Genomic DNA, 15,972 nt, shown 5'->3' with positions numbered 1-15,972 from the left:
TATCTATGTTGCAGCACAGCTCATGCTAGGTGACCAAGTTTGGACTCAGGAGGTTGGATGGCTTGTACTTGGGTGCCTGGCTGTGCTGCTGTTAGTGCTACCACATCCACATTACTATTTTAACATACTAGCTTGAGCTAAACTAGCATGAGTCTCTCTATCCGGCCCGAGAATCACACCTTCCAGCTGCAGTTTATACCCACTCAAAGTAATTTATGGCCCTACATTTGGTCAAATATCATTGAAATTAGGAAAATGTCTGATTTCCACACGTTTGTGCCACAAATTCCTATTCAAACAGGTAAGTTGTGTCACCATTCCAAGGAAGCCTGAATTACTAACATGGAGAACTAAGAGGAGGGATGGGAATTGAGATTTAAAATTAAAAAGTGTAATATTCTGTACACTGTTTTAAAATTACACACTCACTTTTTTAATTAAAAGGGGTAACCCTTCATTAGTATATATTGCAGGAAATAATGATTCATCAACATGAGCACCAGCTTCTCTGCATCTGTACAATAAAAATAAAATACATTAATTTTGTTTAGAATTAGAATATAATTTAAAAATAGTAAAAAGGCCATTCCCATTAGCCACAACAAATATCTAAATTAACAGAGAATGGACTGAGGAATTATAACTGAAGAGAAAAGGAAAGCCTGAAAACCATAGCACCTACTCCTTAGTTTGTCCAATGAGCAAAGAACTCCTTACAACGTCCATCTTGCATTATTTAGCTTTCCATCATGCCAGTGGCCTTGACCGGTGTCTGAGAACTAAAGGTCTCCTCTGAACTGGAAGTAAACCTTTTGGAAGTCCCTATAAATTAAAGACTTAAACTGTTCCCTTGCTGGGAGTCTATTTTCTCAAGCTAGGGTCACAAAGTGTTGTGGGTAAGCAATAGTTTCAAAAGCAAGAAGAGATATTTGCAGTCAGGCAGGTGAAGAGAAAGAGGTTCTCTCTGATCTTTATTTTCACTTTTAATAATTCCTCACCCAGTCTTGTCCTGGTTTACTCACTCCACACAAAGATTCTGCGAAGGAAATAGTCTTTGAAAAGGTCCATTTGTCACTCATCCAGCTGACTTTGGCAAACATGCTGCCTCACCTTAGTCAGCTATGTTTCTTCTATTTTTATTGTTGAGAGCCAAAAAACGATTTTGACCAGAAACAGCAAAAGAGTTTAATTACTCTACAGTTTTTCAATATATAGGAGGATTGACTAAGGAAAAAATTATGAATCATTTACACTGCACTAAGAATTTCGGAAGTAACTCAAATATGTGAATCTAGTGACACCTAGTGATCTTAAATTTGTAGAGTATATAACTAGTTAACTACAGTGTAGCATGAATAATTCTAAGTTTTGGAGTAGAAAGTATATGAACAAATTGCTTCATGGCCACAGATCCGTTTTATTCATAATGTGCAGTTTCAAATACTTATACGTTAGTATATTAATCTGAATTTACTGGCGTTTCTGAAAATGAAGCAAGGATAATTTCAAAGAACATGATAGTCTAGTTGCGTTCCATTGGTGGTAGTAGCCAGGATTTAATAAAAGCCAGTTTTTTAAAGCTAATTGACTATCTTAAATGTGAAAAAGTTAACATTTGTCAAATTTGCATATGATCAGTTATTGTTAATAAAAGCATCCTTTACTATTTAGCATATGCAATGTCAATGAGTTATACATTTCTCAGGCTATGTCTAGACTGTGTGGAAGATTCAAAAAGATATGCAAATTCCGCAGAGCTTTCAAAAGAGACACCGATAGCAAAGCCGCAGCGGCGGCGGGTTCCCGCGCCTCTGAGGCTTTGCTCTGGCAAAGCCTCAGAGGCGCGGGACCGCGCCGCGGCTGCGGCTTCGCTCCCGGTGCCCCTGGTCTGCTGGAGACGGTCTCCAGCAGACCAGGGGCAGCGGGAGCAGCTTTTCTCGCCCCGGAGGTTGAGGTGGCAGATCGCTGCCTGCGAGCTCCGGGGCGAGAAAGCCCCATTCGTAAGTGCGGATCCGACGTAAGTCAGGGACTGCCTGTAAAATGAAATGGTATTTAAACACACAAATACAACTTTCAATAATTTAAGCAGAAATCAGTGCCTATCAGGTTCAACTGCATAGCCATTCTAATGAAATGTTCCATAAAAACCTTGAGATAATGTCAGCAAGGCAGACAAAACCTGTATTTATAAAGCAAAAAAAACCCCAAAAAAACTCCACACCACCCAAAAATACCACTTCTTAACACATGAAACAAAACATGCCTTTCAGATCCTCTACATATTCCACAAATAATCACTTCTGCTACACTGCCTGCCTCCTGCATGCAACAGCTGAAATTTAGAATGCTTACACAGTTACTAAATTGAACACATTTTAACATCCCTAGTGTGAATATTAGAGAACTAGAAGATTTTCCCTGCATTGTCCGAGTCCTTCAGGGCAGGCAGTAAGTGAGGAGGGTATGTGTGTGCAAGAGTTAGGGCAGGGCAGGGCCTTGGGGATGTGCGTGTGGGCGGCCAGGAAGCTGGGGGAATGGAGGGATGCGAGAGAGGGGGTTGGGAGGTGAGGCGAGGCAAGGGGTCCCATCTGTGGGATCATCTCTTCCCCTTCACTTCCCTTCTGACCAGTGGCCAGTGGCCTTCTCTCCCCGCCCTCAGCCTCCCTGGCTGCCAAGGGACTTCTGCCCCCACCTCCCCAGCACTGCAGCCAAGGTCTAATGGGGGTGGTAGAAAGGGTTTGGGGCAGGGGTAATGTTCCCTCTAAGATGTGTGGCAGCACAGCCCCACAACCTCTTAAATGAGCCCCATCCAGCCAAGGGCTCAGGGCGCGCACACACACACACACACACACACACACACACACACACACACACACACACACACACACACACACACACACACACACACACACACACACCCTGTGCAAGTCCTGAGCCCCTGGCTGGGCAGGGCTCATTAAGCAGCTGTGGCACCACTCAGAGAGAACACTGGGCAGGGAGGCTACTTACCTAGTCTGGTGGCAGGCAAGACCCAGCCCTGCTGGCCACTCTCTTGGTGGTATGGCTACCCCTAGAGGTCTCTCTGCAGTATTGCTCTCCCCTATGGGCTTGCTGCCACAATGACCACTCTCCATAGCATGCCACATTTGTAGGTCCTAGCTCCTACAGTTAGGAGTTTTGAGCAAAAAGACTCAGAGACAGACAGACTTTAAATTTGTGAAGTTTTTAAATATACAAAAAAAATCTCATACTTTTTTGCTGTTAAAAAAAAAAAAAACCTTGGGCCTTTTTAGATTCCTCTTCCCCTTGGACAAAGACACATTAATATACATCAGTACTCACTTTTCCACCCAGAGTACAGAAACTAGTTTTACTCCAGTCTTTTGAGCCTTTCTCCAGGTAGCCAAACGTCCTTCTTTGAAGACTACATGAGTCACTTGTTTGTTAAAAGTTTTTGAAACCTATAAGAATATACAAAGAGAAATATTAGATATTTCAGTTCTCTAAATAGCACACTCATGATCCACAGAACATGTAATCCCGTGGTGTCCAACCAGTTCTGAAGCAGTAGCCACTATAATGACTACTGCTATATTGAACTAGCCACATTATTCTGAAAATGAGTTTTACTCTTCAAGCCAACTAGCCACACACAATCAGCCAAATAGCCACATGCTGAAATTTTCAACAGTTACAGATTTTCCCATGAAAGGGGGCAAGGAGGTGCTCCTCCACCTGTAGCTCCAGTATGGGGAGGAGGGAGAGTTTGCTTTCTTCACCTCCCTCCCAGTCCCTACATGCCCTCTGAGCTGGAAGCCAGAGCTGGTGCTGCAACCTTGTGACTATGCACCAACCACGAGGCTCAATCGGCAGCTCAGGCGCCCCGCTGCGTGGGGGTGGGGCTGAACTTGAGCCACGGACCACCTCACTTTGAGACCCACTGCCTTAGAGCAGCCGTGGCCAACCTGAGGCTCGCGAGCCTCATGCAGCTCTTCCCCCCCACATCCAGCGCGGCTCACAAAGTCTCCCCCCCGTAGCTCAAAAGCCACCCCCACAGCTCCAAAGACAGCCCTCTCCTCCCAGCTCCCTGTGCTGAGCTGGACAGGGGAGCCGTCCGGCACAGCCATGAAAGCTGCAGAAAGAAAGATGGCAGCAGGTGGCAGGAGCCTGCTGTGGCCAAAAAAAACTCAAAACATGTTTAAATGAAGTTTCTTAAAGGGGCCAAGCCTTTTTTAAGAGCTTTTCCCCTCCACCCCCCACTCTTTGCCCCGGCTCTTTGCGCTGGATCCACTGCTATCTAGGCTCTTTTCCAAGAACTGGTTGACCTCTCCTGCCTTAGAGTGTCACAGCTCAACACATCTTGATAAAGGCACAATAGCAAATTAATGTTGTCTCTGAGAAACTACCCGATCTCTTGAACTCCTTTTTGTAGGCAAACTGATACAGAGAAATGTTAGTTAAGGTCCCCTCCGTTTAGGCTCAAGCTGGGATCTTTCCTTCTTGCACATGAACACTTAACAGAGATTTCATAACCCATGCTTTCAGTGACACATGCCAACCCTTAATAGGCATCTAATTATAATTTAGTAATGAATGATGCTGATGCACAAAAAGGATAGTGCTGAGCACCACTATATGTGAAGCCAATGCACCCGGCTTCTGCTGGGCTAACACAAGTCAACAGTAGTTTCCCTCCCTACTCCAGACTTTTCTTCTTTTGTTCAAATGAAAATCTCTACCTGTCCCTCTGACATATCCTCATGGCTATCTATCCTCTGGCTCAACCTCAGCTTGGCTAAAAAATGAGAGGGAAACCTGGAGTTAAACATTTTTACAGTTGAGAACCAAGCACATTACCGTATTTTCCGGCGTATAGGGCGACTGGGCGTATAAGACGACCCCCTATCTTTTGAATTAAAAGATAGGGTTTCATCTTATACCCCAGCGCCCCTCCGCCTCCTTTGCTCCCGGTGTCCCTGGTCTGCTGGAGATGGTCCCCAGCAGACCAGAGGCACCGGGAGCAAAGCCGCCAGGAGCGCCAGTAGCGCCTGGGCTCCTCCCCCCCCCCCCCCCGCCGGAGCCCCTCCGCGGCTTTCAAAGCCTCGGGGGAAGCCGGCGGGGGGGCATCCCAGGCGCGCATGGGCTGCCCCCCCGCCGGAGCCCCTCCGCGGCTTTGAAAGCCTCGGGGGAAGTCGGCGGCGGGGCATCCCAGGCGCGCATGGGCTGCCCCCCCTCCGGAGCCCCTCCGCGCGGCGCGGAGGGGCTCCGGAGGGGGGGCAGCCCATGCGCGCCTGGGATGCCCCGCCGCCGGCTTCCCCCGAGGCTTTCAAAGCCGCGGAGGGGCTCCGGCGGGCGGGCAGCCCATGCGCGCCTGGGATGCCCCGCCGCCGGCTTCCCCCGAGGCTTTCAAAGCCGCGGAGGGGCTCCGGCGGGCGGGCAGCCCATGCGCGCCTGGGATGCCCCGCCGCCGGCTTCCCCCGAGGCTTTCAAAGCCGCGGAGGGGCTCCGGCGGGCGGGCAGCCCATGCGCCCCTGGGATGCCCCGCCGCCGGCTTCCCCCGAGGCTTTCAAAGCCGCGGAGGGGCTCCGGCGGGCGGGCAGCCCATGCGCGCCTGGGATGCCCCCCCGCCGGCTTCCCCCGAGGCTTTGAAAGCCGCGGAGGGGCTCCGGCGGGCGGGCAGCCCATGCGCGCCTGGGATGCCCCGCCGCCGGCTTCCCCCGAGGCTTTCAAAGCCGCGGAGGGGCTCCGGCGGCGGGGCATCCGGCGTACAAGACGACCCCCGATTTTTGGGGGATGTTTTTTAACTTCAGAGGTCGTCTTGTACGCCGGAATATACGGTAGATATAGTCGCCTCTGAAACACACACAGAATTCCAAAATACTGTTCTTATAGTCACTTTACAGAGCAGAGCCACACTAGAAGGGATCTCTGTAGGACAGTGGCTTAACAAGATTAAAGATAAGATCCGTGCATAGTATTCTGGGGTGTATGATAATTGTAGCAATAATAAGGTGATTGGGAGTCTGTGGAAGGATACTGGATGTGTCCTGGTAAGCAGCTTAGCTTCTCTTTTCCTTGTTTTTGTGGGTTTGTGCCAAAGTATGTTGTATTTAACAAGCCTGCTTTGCAACAAAATGTTTTGGGTATACTACTATATAATAGGGTTTAAACACATTTCCCAAATGCCATAAACATTCATAAATTTGAGTGATGGTAGCAGTATTGACTCTTAAAATAGACCTCCTAGATTAAACCATACATACGAGACATCCTTGACAAAATATGCAAGCAACAGTCAGAAGGCATTTTTCTTGTAAATGAATAAAGAGGGCAAATAATGTCCTTACTTTTGCACCCATATCCAGAAGTTGTTGTGCAAATGTTTTTGAATAATTCTCGGTTCTGTTGGATGACCATACTTCTACATATGCTGAAACACCTGGGGAACAAAAGTTATATATTAGCATGCGCTTTTGTCTAAGTATATTGAAAAAAACTTGCTCAAGTCTCCTTTAGGACCAGATTTTATGATCCTTACTCATACTGAGTAGTAACTTACTTCACAAGAAATGTCTGTGTGTGTACGCATATTACCAGCAATTACACGTGTTTAATAAACACCACACATCAGCAACAGAAGGCATTTTTGTAAGACTAGTTCAGAAGGGCTGCTAAAGTTTTAGTAAGAATGAAACTGACAAGTTTGCCGAATACAGTAAAATTCCAATAGTCCGGCATCCAATAGTCCGGCACTCCTGACAGTCCGGCATCAAAATGGCAAGAGCCTAGTGAATGAGCTTCGGCAAAAAATAAGTCACAAGGTAACAGCAGCAGCAGCTGAACTGAGCGAAAAGGGTAAAAAAGGCTTAAAAAACTAACACATTACAGTATACTGTATACAGTATGTACAATAAAAGGGTTAAGAACACTTTATATACAGTATATATATATATATATATAACCATTTTATAGTACCTCCTGATAGTCCAGCATATCTGATAATCCAGCACCACCTAAGTCTCATAGGTTCCGGATTATCGGAAGTCTACTGTACATTGCCAAGGTTGGCCAGTTCAGCCTGGTAAGTGTATGAAAGCAGTGTTTCCACTAAGCTGTGCAAAAGCACAGCTTCACAGGTGATTAATCACCCAGTCAGAAGCCCAGGACCCCATCCATGCAGCTGACTGGATGGGGCTGATTAATCGCCTGTGAAGCTGTGCTACCTCGCAGTTTAGAGGGAACACAATGAAAGTACAGCTAATTCTGACCTTCCAAGCGACCCTGATGTTTTTGTCTGACTGGTATCTCACACTTTTCAAAAACCCAAACACCGAGTTGAAATTAATTTTACATATAGGGCTTAAAACTGGATAGCTTCCATCATTTATTTCCTGATCTATTTATCTTCACAATATTTTCCTACCTCATAGGGATGCTATTACATCAATTTTATTGAGGCACTGAAAGACTGAGTGATTTTCCCAATGTTACATGTGTAGTCTGAGGAGCATCAGTGAATTAAATCCAGGTCTCAGACTAGTAGAGGCCTGCAAATCTGTGGATATCCTCTATATATCTGCAGTCATCCTCATCGACAGATATGGATGTGAATATCATTTTTGCAGATATGGATTAGGGATGCAAGTGAGTAATCAAGTGGCGCATCGACTACTTATTCCCCCTCCCTTGCTACCTCTATGAGAGGCAAAAGGTGGGGGGGGGGGGGGCAGGAACTGCTTCTGGGGAGAGCTAGCTTAAAATCCAATTCCCCCCCAGCACTATCTCCGCAGTGCCGCCTGTCCCCCACCCCCACTGCTGCGAAGCAGCTTCTGCCCACGGCAGGCTGAAGCTTGCCATGGGAAGAGACTGTTCCAGCAGCAGCCCCTGTCCAGAGGTCTTAGCAGGGAATTGGGCACCCTTATGGACAGGGGTTATTGCTGCTAAGAAGCCTCTGTCCACAACAACCCAGGCTCCAGCAGCAGCCCCTGGCCGTGGCCAGTCCTGTCCACAGAGAACAGGGGCTACTGGACTCAGTGCGGGCCCAGACTGAACAGTCCCATCTTCTGCTGGTCCGAGACACTGTGCATCTGCATTTTAAATGCAGTAAGAGCCTGGCAGCAGTTACAACATTTAAAATGCATAGCCACAGCACAGGTGGCTCCTGGAACTAGCATGAGCCAGGACTGCTCAAATTATATTGACTACAAACTTAGATAACAGCAATTTAACATCCTCAATACGGATACAAAATTGTATCTAGAATCCTGCAAATTTGTGAATCTCCACTTATATCCCCAGCTGTGGATGCAGATATGGATGTGGATACAAATTTTGTATATACACTAGGGATGTCAATGTATAAACTACGTGATTAACCGATAAGCCTGGGCTAATCAGTTAATCCAGTCACCTACGTGCATTCCCCCCACTTGCTGCCTGAGGCAGCATGGGGAGTTGGAGCTGGTGTCTGTGGGGAACCAGTGTTTAAAACAGCTCCCTATGAGTACCAGAGCCACCTGCCCCCCTACCAGTCTAATAGAGAAGCAGCAGGGCGGAGGATGATGGGGGCAGGTGGGAGCCAATACGCGCAAGGAGTAAGGATAAGTAATGGTTAATGGACTAGTCAAGTAGTCGACGGAATTTCCATCAATTACTTGACTAGGCAATAGGCACTTCCAGATTCCTTTGAGGTGGCATTTCAAAGGCACAGTGCCGCACAGCTGATCCTGGGCTCAGCTCTGCAGCGCTGCCGCTTTGAAGTACCCTCTTTCTCCCCCCTTTGCTGCCTCTATCTGATAGAGGCAGCAGTGGAAGGGGGAGGGCAAGGGAATCAACTAGTCGACTGACCATCTAGTCGACTAATCCTTAACAACCTTGCGAGAAGCAGGCTTTTAAGCCAGTTCCATGAACCTGCCAGCCCCCCTTGTTGCTTTCTACAGAGGTGAGAGGGGGCAGGCAGGAGCCGGTGCTGAGAGGGAGACGACTTTAAAGGCCAGGTTCTGACCGGCACCAGCTCTGCAGACCTGCCTCTATCAATGGAGAGCTCAGACCTCCCGCAGGCAGGGGCTGCTGCCACAGAGCAGCCTCTGTTTGTGGGTTTTGTTACTCTGGTGGCTGTTCAGCAATGCTGCCAGTTAGCAGGGGCCAGGAGGTACTGTCGCGATGTCCTCATGTGTCTCTGACTCATCAATGATGATAACCAGAAGGCTGCTTACATGTGTGCTCCATGATGTGTGCCGTGTAGACTAGTGCACTTCGTCTTCACAGAAGACTCCAAGAGAGCCCCCAAAGACCACAAATCAGATAAGGATTGAGGATGCCAGGCTAGGTTTATTGTTAAGTGAAATACATTAATAGTTGTCAAGAGACTCTACTGAACCACTATGCATTTATACCACTCTCCCCCTCCGCCTTCCCTTCCTCCTCCATAACAATGGAATGGCTCAACACAATGAAACACTTCCATTCCCCCCAGGCCATTCAGAGACAGTAGCCCAAAACACCACCTTATATCCTGGTACAAACACATCACTGCTGACGTGTGAAGTTGCCACCCTCTGATGTTGTCAAGCTACCACCAATCACCTTATGAACTGATTAGATCATCTCCATCCATCATGTATTAACCTTGACCTTTTCTTTAACCAGAGTTAGTATTTGTGGGGAGTAAATATCTATCAGGTTGTTTATCTTAGACCTTTTTCCTGACCCTGAGTTAGTATTTATGGGGAGTGGGTATCATGGCCTTTTTCAATGAGCTCTGTGTTTACAACTCATGATAAGCTCCCAATTACTGCTCTCTACTGGGTTTGTGCTGTCTCAGCTTGTTTATTTAACAAGGTTGTTTTCTGCTTACCTCAACTTTTCTTTATCCATATCTGGTTCACTGTTAGCTAGGCCTCAAACCAGACCTGTACTGCACTGGCTTATGTTTTAGGCCCTCATCTTACTACAGTGGGGACCTCAGATCCCTCTCACTTGTGTCATAGGCAGCAGACTAGAACCCTCACCAATGGACTATCCTTAGTCACCAAAAAATTAAGGTGTCAGAGTTATTCCTTGGCCCCCAAGCTTACTCCACAAGTTGCGTACTTGTTTTATTCAAGTTGCTCCAAGCTGAATTCAAGAACTATTCTGAAATATCATTAGCTAATATATATATATAAAATGGAGATTGCCTATCTCCTAGAGCTGGAAGGGACCTTGAAAGATCATTGAGTCCAGCCCCCTGCCTTCACAGCAGGACCAAGTACCATCCCTGGCAAATTTTTGCCCCAAATCCCTAAATGGCCTCCGCAAGGATTGAACTCACAACCCTGGGTTTAGCAGGCCAATGCTCAAACCACTGAGCTATCCCTTCCCCTCCCTCCAGCTATTTGCAATACTGCAGAAAAGGAAGTAGTTGTATCATTTGCAGCAAGAGTAGTAATATCCAACAAGGACACATTTATCATCTGATGGCATCCACTCGTGGCCAGATGCTATCAGGATTAGAAACATCAGCTAACTAGCCCACAACTAGCAAGTGAACATTCTGTTTGAGAGAGGTGACAATAAATCCCCTATATTTGTATTGCTTATTCTTCCAGGCTTACTTCAGCATTTACTATCATGGCATGATCACTGAGCATGTCTATATAAGCAAACTTAGTACATGTATTTAGCAGTCATGCAGATACTAATATGGACAAGATTGGGGTATTTTACTACTATTTCATGAGGATTTACTCAGTAGTTTTCATGATACAGAGGTAGACAATGTTCTAGTTATTTTTACATCAGTGCACATGGTTATGCCACTTCTAACAGTGTAGCTACACCATTGCAGACAACTAAGGATGTTAAATTGCAGATAATCATCTAATCGAGTAGACAATAGAATTTCCATCGACTACTTGATTAGCTGATGATGGGAGAGCACTTACTACATTTAAACCTCAGAGCTATGGGGGGTAGCAAGTTACCCCCACTGGGCTATTAATACATTTAAAATACAGAGCTGCAGTGGTTCCAGAGCAGTTCTGCACTTTAAATGTAGTTAGTGTCCAGCAGGGGTAGCTTCTAGGGCCAGCGCAAGCCAGGACTAAGCAGTTCCCATTCACTCGGGATGTTAAAATTAATCAACTAATCGAATTGTCGATGGAAATTCTATCAACTGTTCGATTAGTCGATAAGGACACTTCCACTTTGAAATATAGCAAGAGCCTGCTGGGCTGTTGCTACATTTCAAAGGAGGAAGTGCTGCGCAACATTTCGCCTCTGAAATGTACAAGAGCCCCAGCAGGGGCTCTTGTACATCTCAAAGACTGAAATGCCATATGTAACCTGGGATCAGTGGGGGAGTCTGAGTCCTCCGCTGCCTGCAGCGCTTCCACTTTGAAATAAAAAAGAGCCCTAGAGGGAACTCTTATACATTTCAAAGACTGAAACCCTGTGTGGAGCTTGGGACCAGCAAGTCATTTCCAGCAACAGTACACTTCCATTAATGCTTGCTAGTGTGTGTTAACTTAGCACTACTCAGTAGGGATGTAAGCGACTAGTAGATAGTAGACTTATGCTTATCGGATAGCTGAGTAGTGACAGCATACGTCACTTCCCCCTTGCTGCCCCTATCACAGAGAGGCAGCAGTGGGGGGAGGGGAGCTGAGGGAAGGGGAGGGGAGGGAGACTAGGAACCCGTGGGGAGCCAGCTTAAAAGCTGGCTCCCCCCAGCACCATCTCGGGGAGAGGGACAAGGGTGCAGTGAGGAAACAGCGGGTGGAGGTAGGGTAGAAATGAAGCAGTCACCACTGGCACTGGTTCCCACTAAGGCCTCTTCAACCTTTGAAATGTACAAGAGCCCCATGGGACACTTGCACATTTCAAAAGCATAAGCGCAACAAGGAGCATGGGGGAGCAGAGTACAGGCAGTCCCCGGGTTACGTACAAGATAGGGACTGTAGGTTTGTTCTTAAGTTGAATCTGTATGTAAGTCGGAACTGGCGTCAAGATTCAGCAGCTGCTGAAACTGACCGCCAGTTCTGACTTGGGGTTCTTAAGTTGAATCTGTATGTAAGTCAGAACTGGCGGTCAGTTTCAGCAGCTGCTGAATCTTGACGCCAGTTCCGACTTACATACAGATTCAACTTAAGAACCCCAAGTCAGCTGCTTCTGAAACTGATCAGCAGCTGATTCCAGGAAGCCTGGGGCAGAGCAACTCTGCCTCGGGCTTCCTGTAGTCAGTGCTGGTCAGTTTCAGCAGCGGCTGACTTGGGGACGCCTGGGGCAGAGCAGCTGGGGTGCTGCCGGGTTGGTCCAGTAGTGCCCAGAGCGGCGCTGCAGGACCAATCGGCAGCGCCCCAGCTGCTCTGCCCCAGGGTCCACAACAAAAGCCTGGTCTGCTGGGGGGGGGGGGGCACACTAGCTGCGCCCCCCCCCCCCCCAGCAGACCAGGGACACACGGAGCAGAGCCGCAGCGGCAGCGGGGTGCCGCGCCTCTGAGGCTTTGCTCTGGCAAAGTCTCAGAGGCGAGGGACCCCGCCACAGCTGCGGCTTCAGTCCCGGTGCCTGTGGTCTGCTGGACGGTCCCCAGCAGACCACAGGCACCGGGAGCAAAGCCGCAGCAGCGGCAGGTTCCCACGCTTCTGAGGCTTTGTCAGAGCAAAGCCTCAGAAGCGCGGGAACTGGCCGCTACTGCGGCTTCAGTCCCAGTGACTGTGGTCTGCTGGAGACGGTCTCCAGCAGACCAGGGGCACCGGGAGCAGCTTACGAACGGGGCTCTCTCGCCCTGGAGCTCGCAGGCAGCAATCCGCCACCTCGACCTCCGGGGCGAGAAAGCCCCGTTCGTAAGTGCGGATCTGACATAAGTCGGATCCGCGTAAGTCGGGGACTGCCTGTACTACTTGAGTTCCAGCTGGCCCTGTGCTCCCTGCAGTGCCCCTCCCTTGCTCTATGGGAGGCAGCAAAGGGGGGGCAGGAATCGGTACTGGGGGCAGCCTTCTTAAAAGCCATTTCCCCACAGCATTGTCTCCAAGGTGCAGCCTGCTCCCCCACCACCCCCTGCTTCTAGAGGAATAGGCATGGTTGCTGTGAAAACAGCCTTTGACTGTTGGAGGACCCAGCTCCCAACAGCTCTCACTACATTTAAAATACAGAGCTGCAGCATGGGTGGCTCCTGGAGCCAGTATGAAACAGGACTGCTCAGTCCCAGCTCGAGCCAGCTCCTGAAGCTACCCCCGCTGCGGCTCTGCAGAGTGGTCCTATCAACTATACAATTAGTCTGATAACTGCATTTTAACATCCTTACTACTCAGGGACTTTCTTCACAACATCCTAAAATCATACAGTAGATTTTTATAATTATCTACACCACTGCTTAAAGCATCCATTGCTGTTACATTAATGCTCTAGAGAATGGTTACAAGCAATGTAAAGTAAGCCCCAATTGTCTTGTGGCCCCAAACAAAAGGGTTTTAAAACAAGTTTGGCAGGAAATTGAGAAAGCAACAGGGAAACTGGTGGGATGGAAGAAACACAGTTCAAATGAGCATTATAGAGGGTGTATATTCATCAGCAGAAAAGGTTTGTTCTGAAGTTTCTGTTGATGAGGAAAAACCCCCCCTAAATAAGGAGCTATTAAACTATGGACAGAAAATGGGGGATATAAAGGGAGCCAGTAATCTCCTGATCCCCCAAGAACTATCCCTCCTCTTGCAGAGCAACTAATCCCCCCCCCTCCTCAAGGTACCCACTCGGATGGAGCTGCTACCTTGACCTCCAGCTACCTCCCTCTCCTGGAGAAGCTAAGCTCTCCTACCTCCTAGTTAAGGATGTTAAATATTGACAATTTGATTAGTCAATAGGGGATCTCTGCTGTGAAGTGTAGCAACAACCCTAGGACTGTTGCTACACTTCAAAGGCAAAAGCACTGCATGGAATCCAGGGTCAGTTGCAGACTTACCCACTGACCCTGGGCTCCGTGCAACACTGCCACTTTGAAATGCCAGATGCAGCCTGATACTGGGCTCTCTGATGCATTTCAGAGCGGCAGCACTGCACGGAGCCAATATGGCGTCCCCCAGCTAGCCCCAAGCTGCATATGGTGTTTCAAAGTGGCAGCACTGCATGGAGCCCGAGGTCTGGCCCTAGACTTCAAACAACAATGTGGCTTTCAAGTATTCCCTCCTCTTCCCTACCTTGCTGCCTCTCTCTGATGGGGGTGGGAGGGAGAGACTGGTGGACTGGTCCTTCACATGCCTAACTGCACCCACGTCCAGCTATTCCCCCCTCCCAGAGCTGCTAACCCCCCTCCTCAACCTCCAGCAGCTGCTGACCCATCTCCCCGAGCTGCCGACCCCCACCTCATCTGCCCCCTCCAAGAGCTGCTAATTCCCCCCGCCGCCAGCTGCCCCTCCTTCCCTAGGGCTGCTGACCCCCCAACTCATCTGCCCCCTCCCAGGGCTGCTGCCCCTTCCTCCTTCTAGCTGCCCCCTCCCATAGCTGCTGACCCTTCCCAGTCGCGGGCGCACGGGCCCGCAGGCCGGCTCGGTACCTCCCAGGACAGGCTGCATCTTGCCCGCTCGAGGCTCCGCTGCTGCGTGGCCGCTCCGCCGCCTCCCGCCGCCGTTCAAACCGCTTCCGGCCCGCCGGCTGCGCGTGCGCCCTGCGCTCGTCCCACAGAACCCGGATCTAACCGCCGGTGGGGCTCGCTGAGGGGCGGGGCTGCGGGGGGGGGGGTGCTCTGGCGGCCCGGCACTAGGTCGTTCCCGGCGCGGCCCCGCGCGGTGCCGAGCTGCGGGCTCTGTGCTGCGATTGTCCCCGTGTCATCTGGGGGCGATGGTGCACAGTAGTGACACCTGCACAGTCCCTCCCCCAGCCAGTGCTCTGTTATGGGGGGACGCGCGCTCACTCCCCGGCCAGTGCCCTCCACGGCCTCAGTGCAAGTGCAGTGGGACATGGTGTGGGGCCAGCCTGGTCCCCATCATGGGGCTGACCTGTCTGGCTACACGGGAGCCCTGCTTTCCTCCCCGAGGGGGACTGTCATCAATGCTCACCCCTTTCGGGTATCTTGACTAAATGGACATTTGTCCCATTTGCTCTTGCCAGCTGATCCAGTCGGAAAGAGCAAACGAGACATGCTCACTCTTGCCAAAAAAAATCAGGACGGCCAGGAGATGTGGTCATCCTAATATGTGGGGACATACACTTCCCTCTGAGTGCAGTATTATGAGAACACACATTCCCTACTAAGTGCCATTTTGTATGACTGGACACACACATTTCCCACTGAGTGTGGGGTTATAGGGACTCACACCACCTACTGCAGTGTTATGTGGACACACCCACACAAAAATATACATACACACACATTCCTATGGAGAAAAAACAGCAAATGGTCTGGTAGCACTTTATAGACTAACAAAACATGTAGATGAAACAAAATACAGAACTATGTAGCACTTTAAAGACTAACAAGATGGTTTGTTAGGTGATGAGCTTTCGTGGGCCAGACCCACTTCCTCAGATCAATATATGGAAGAAAATCGGCACAACCATATATACCAAAGTGATACAATAAAAAAAAATGAACGCATATGAAACTAACAAATCAAATTTTAGAACAGAGTGGGGGTAAAGGGGGAAGGTTACCAAAACACATAGATGGTATCCATGAGATGATACTTGTGGAGGACAGTGTTATCATTAGAGTGCATACATTCCCCTCTGAGTCTCATGTTATAGGCTGACAGACACCTATGTGCAAACTTCTATCATAAAATTTTCTGACATTTGATCTAGTGATATCTATCTCTCCATCCCCCAAAATTATAACGTTGTGAACTTGTTTGTGATGAAAGGATGAAAGAAATGAAAGGATGAAAGGATGGCAAGCATGAAAACCTGAAAAATGCAATTCTGCAAAATTCTGCCATTTAACAGTGAGGGGCAATAAGTTCAGTTGTTAAATAGTTGTTTGCCTTGCATGTTTTTGAT

At 48.8% G+C, this 15,972-nt stretch overlaps 1 protein-coding gene across 5 annotated transcripts in view; it reads right to left on the bottom strand.

Moving 5' to 3' along the window:
* Positions 1-14,681, bottom strand: part of MCPH1 (microcephalin 1) — a 229,070-nt gene extending 214,389 nt beyond the window's left edge. For 3 of the 5 annotated variants that reach the window (XM_075923600.2, XM_075923599.2, XM_075923602.2), the window contains exons 1-4: positions 14,531-14,681; positions 6,348-6,439; positions 3,343-3,461; positions 430-514 (exon numbers count right to left, since the gene is read on the bottom strand). In XM_075923600.2, coding sequence (XP_075779715.2) covers positions 430-514; positions 3,343-3,461; positions 6,348-6,439; positions 14,531-14,549 — 315 coding nt within the window. In that variant the 5' untranslated portion in view covers positions 14,550-14,681. Of the gene's footprint in view, positions 1-429; positions 515-3,342; positions 3,462-6,347; positions 6,934-14,530 lie in introns of those variants that run through there. The other 2 variants (XR_012902550.2, XM_075923598.2) reach the window with 1 other exon arrangement.
* Between the last annotated feature and the right edge of the window lie 1,291 nt (positions 14,682-15,972).

The sequence above is a fragment of the Pelodiscus sinensis genome, chromosome 3 (assembly GCF_052426305.1).
Source record: "Pelodiscus sinensis isolate ZL-2025 chromosome 3, ASM5242630v1, whole genome shotgun sequence".
Lineage (NCBI taxonomy): Eukaryota > Metazoa > Chordata > Testudines > Trionychidae > Pelodiscus > Pelodiscus sinensis.
The sequence above is the reverse complement of the archived record's forward strand: the minus strand, read 5'-3'. Positions and strand labels throughout refer to the sequence as shown.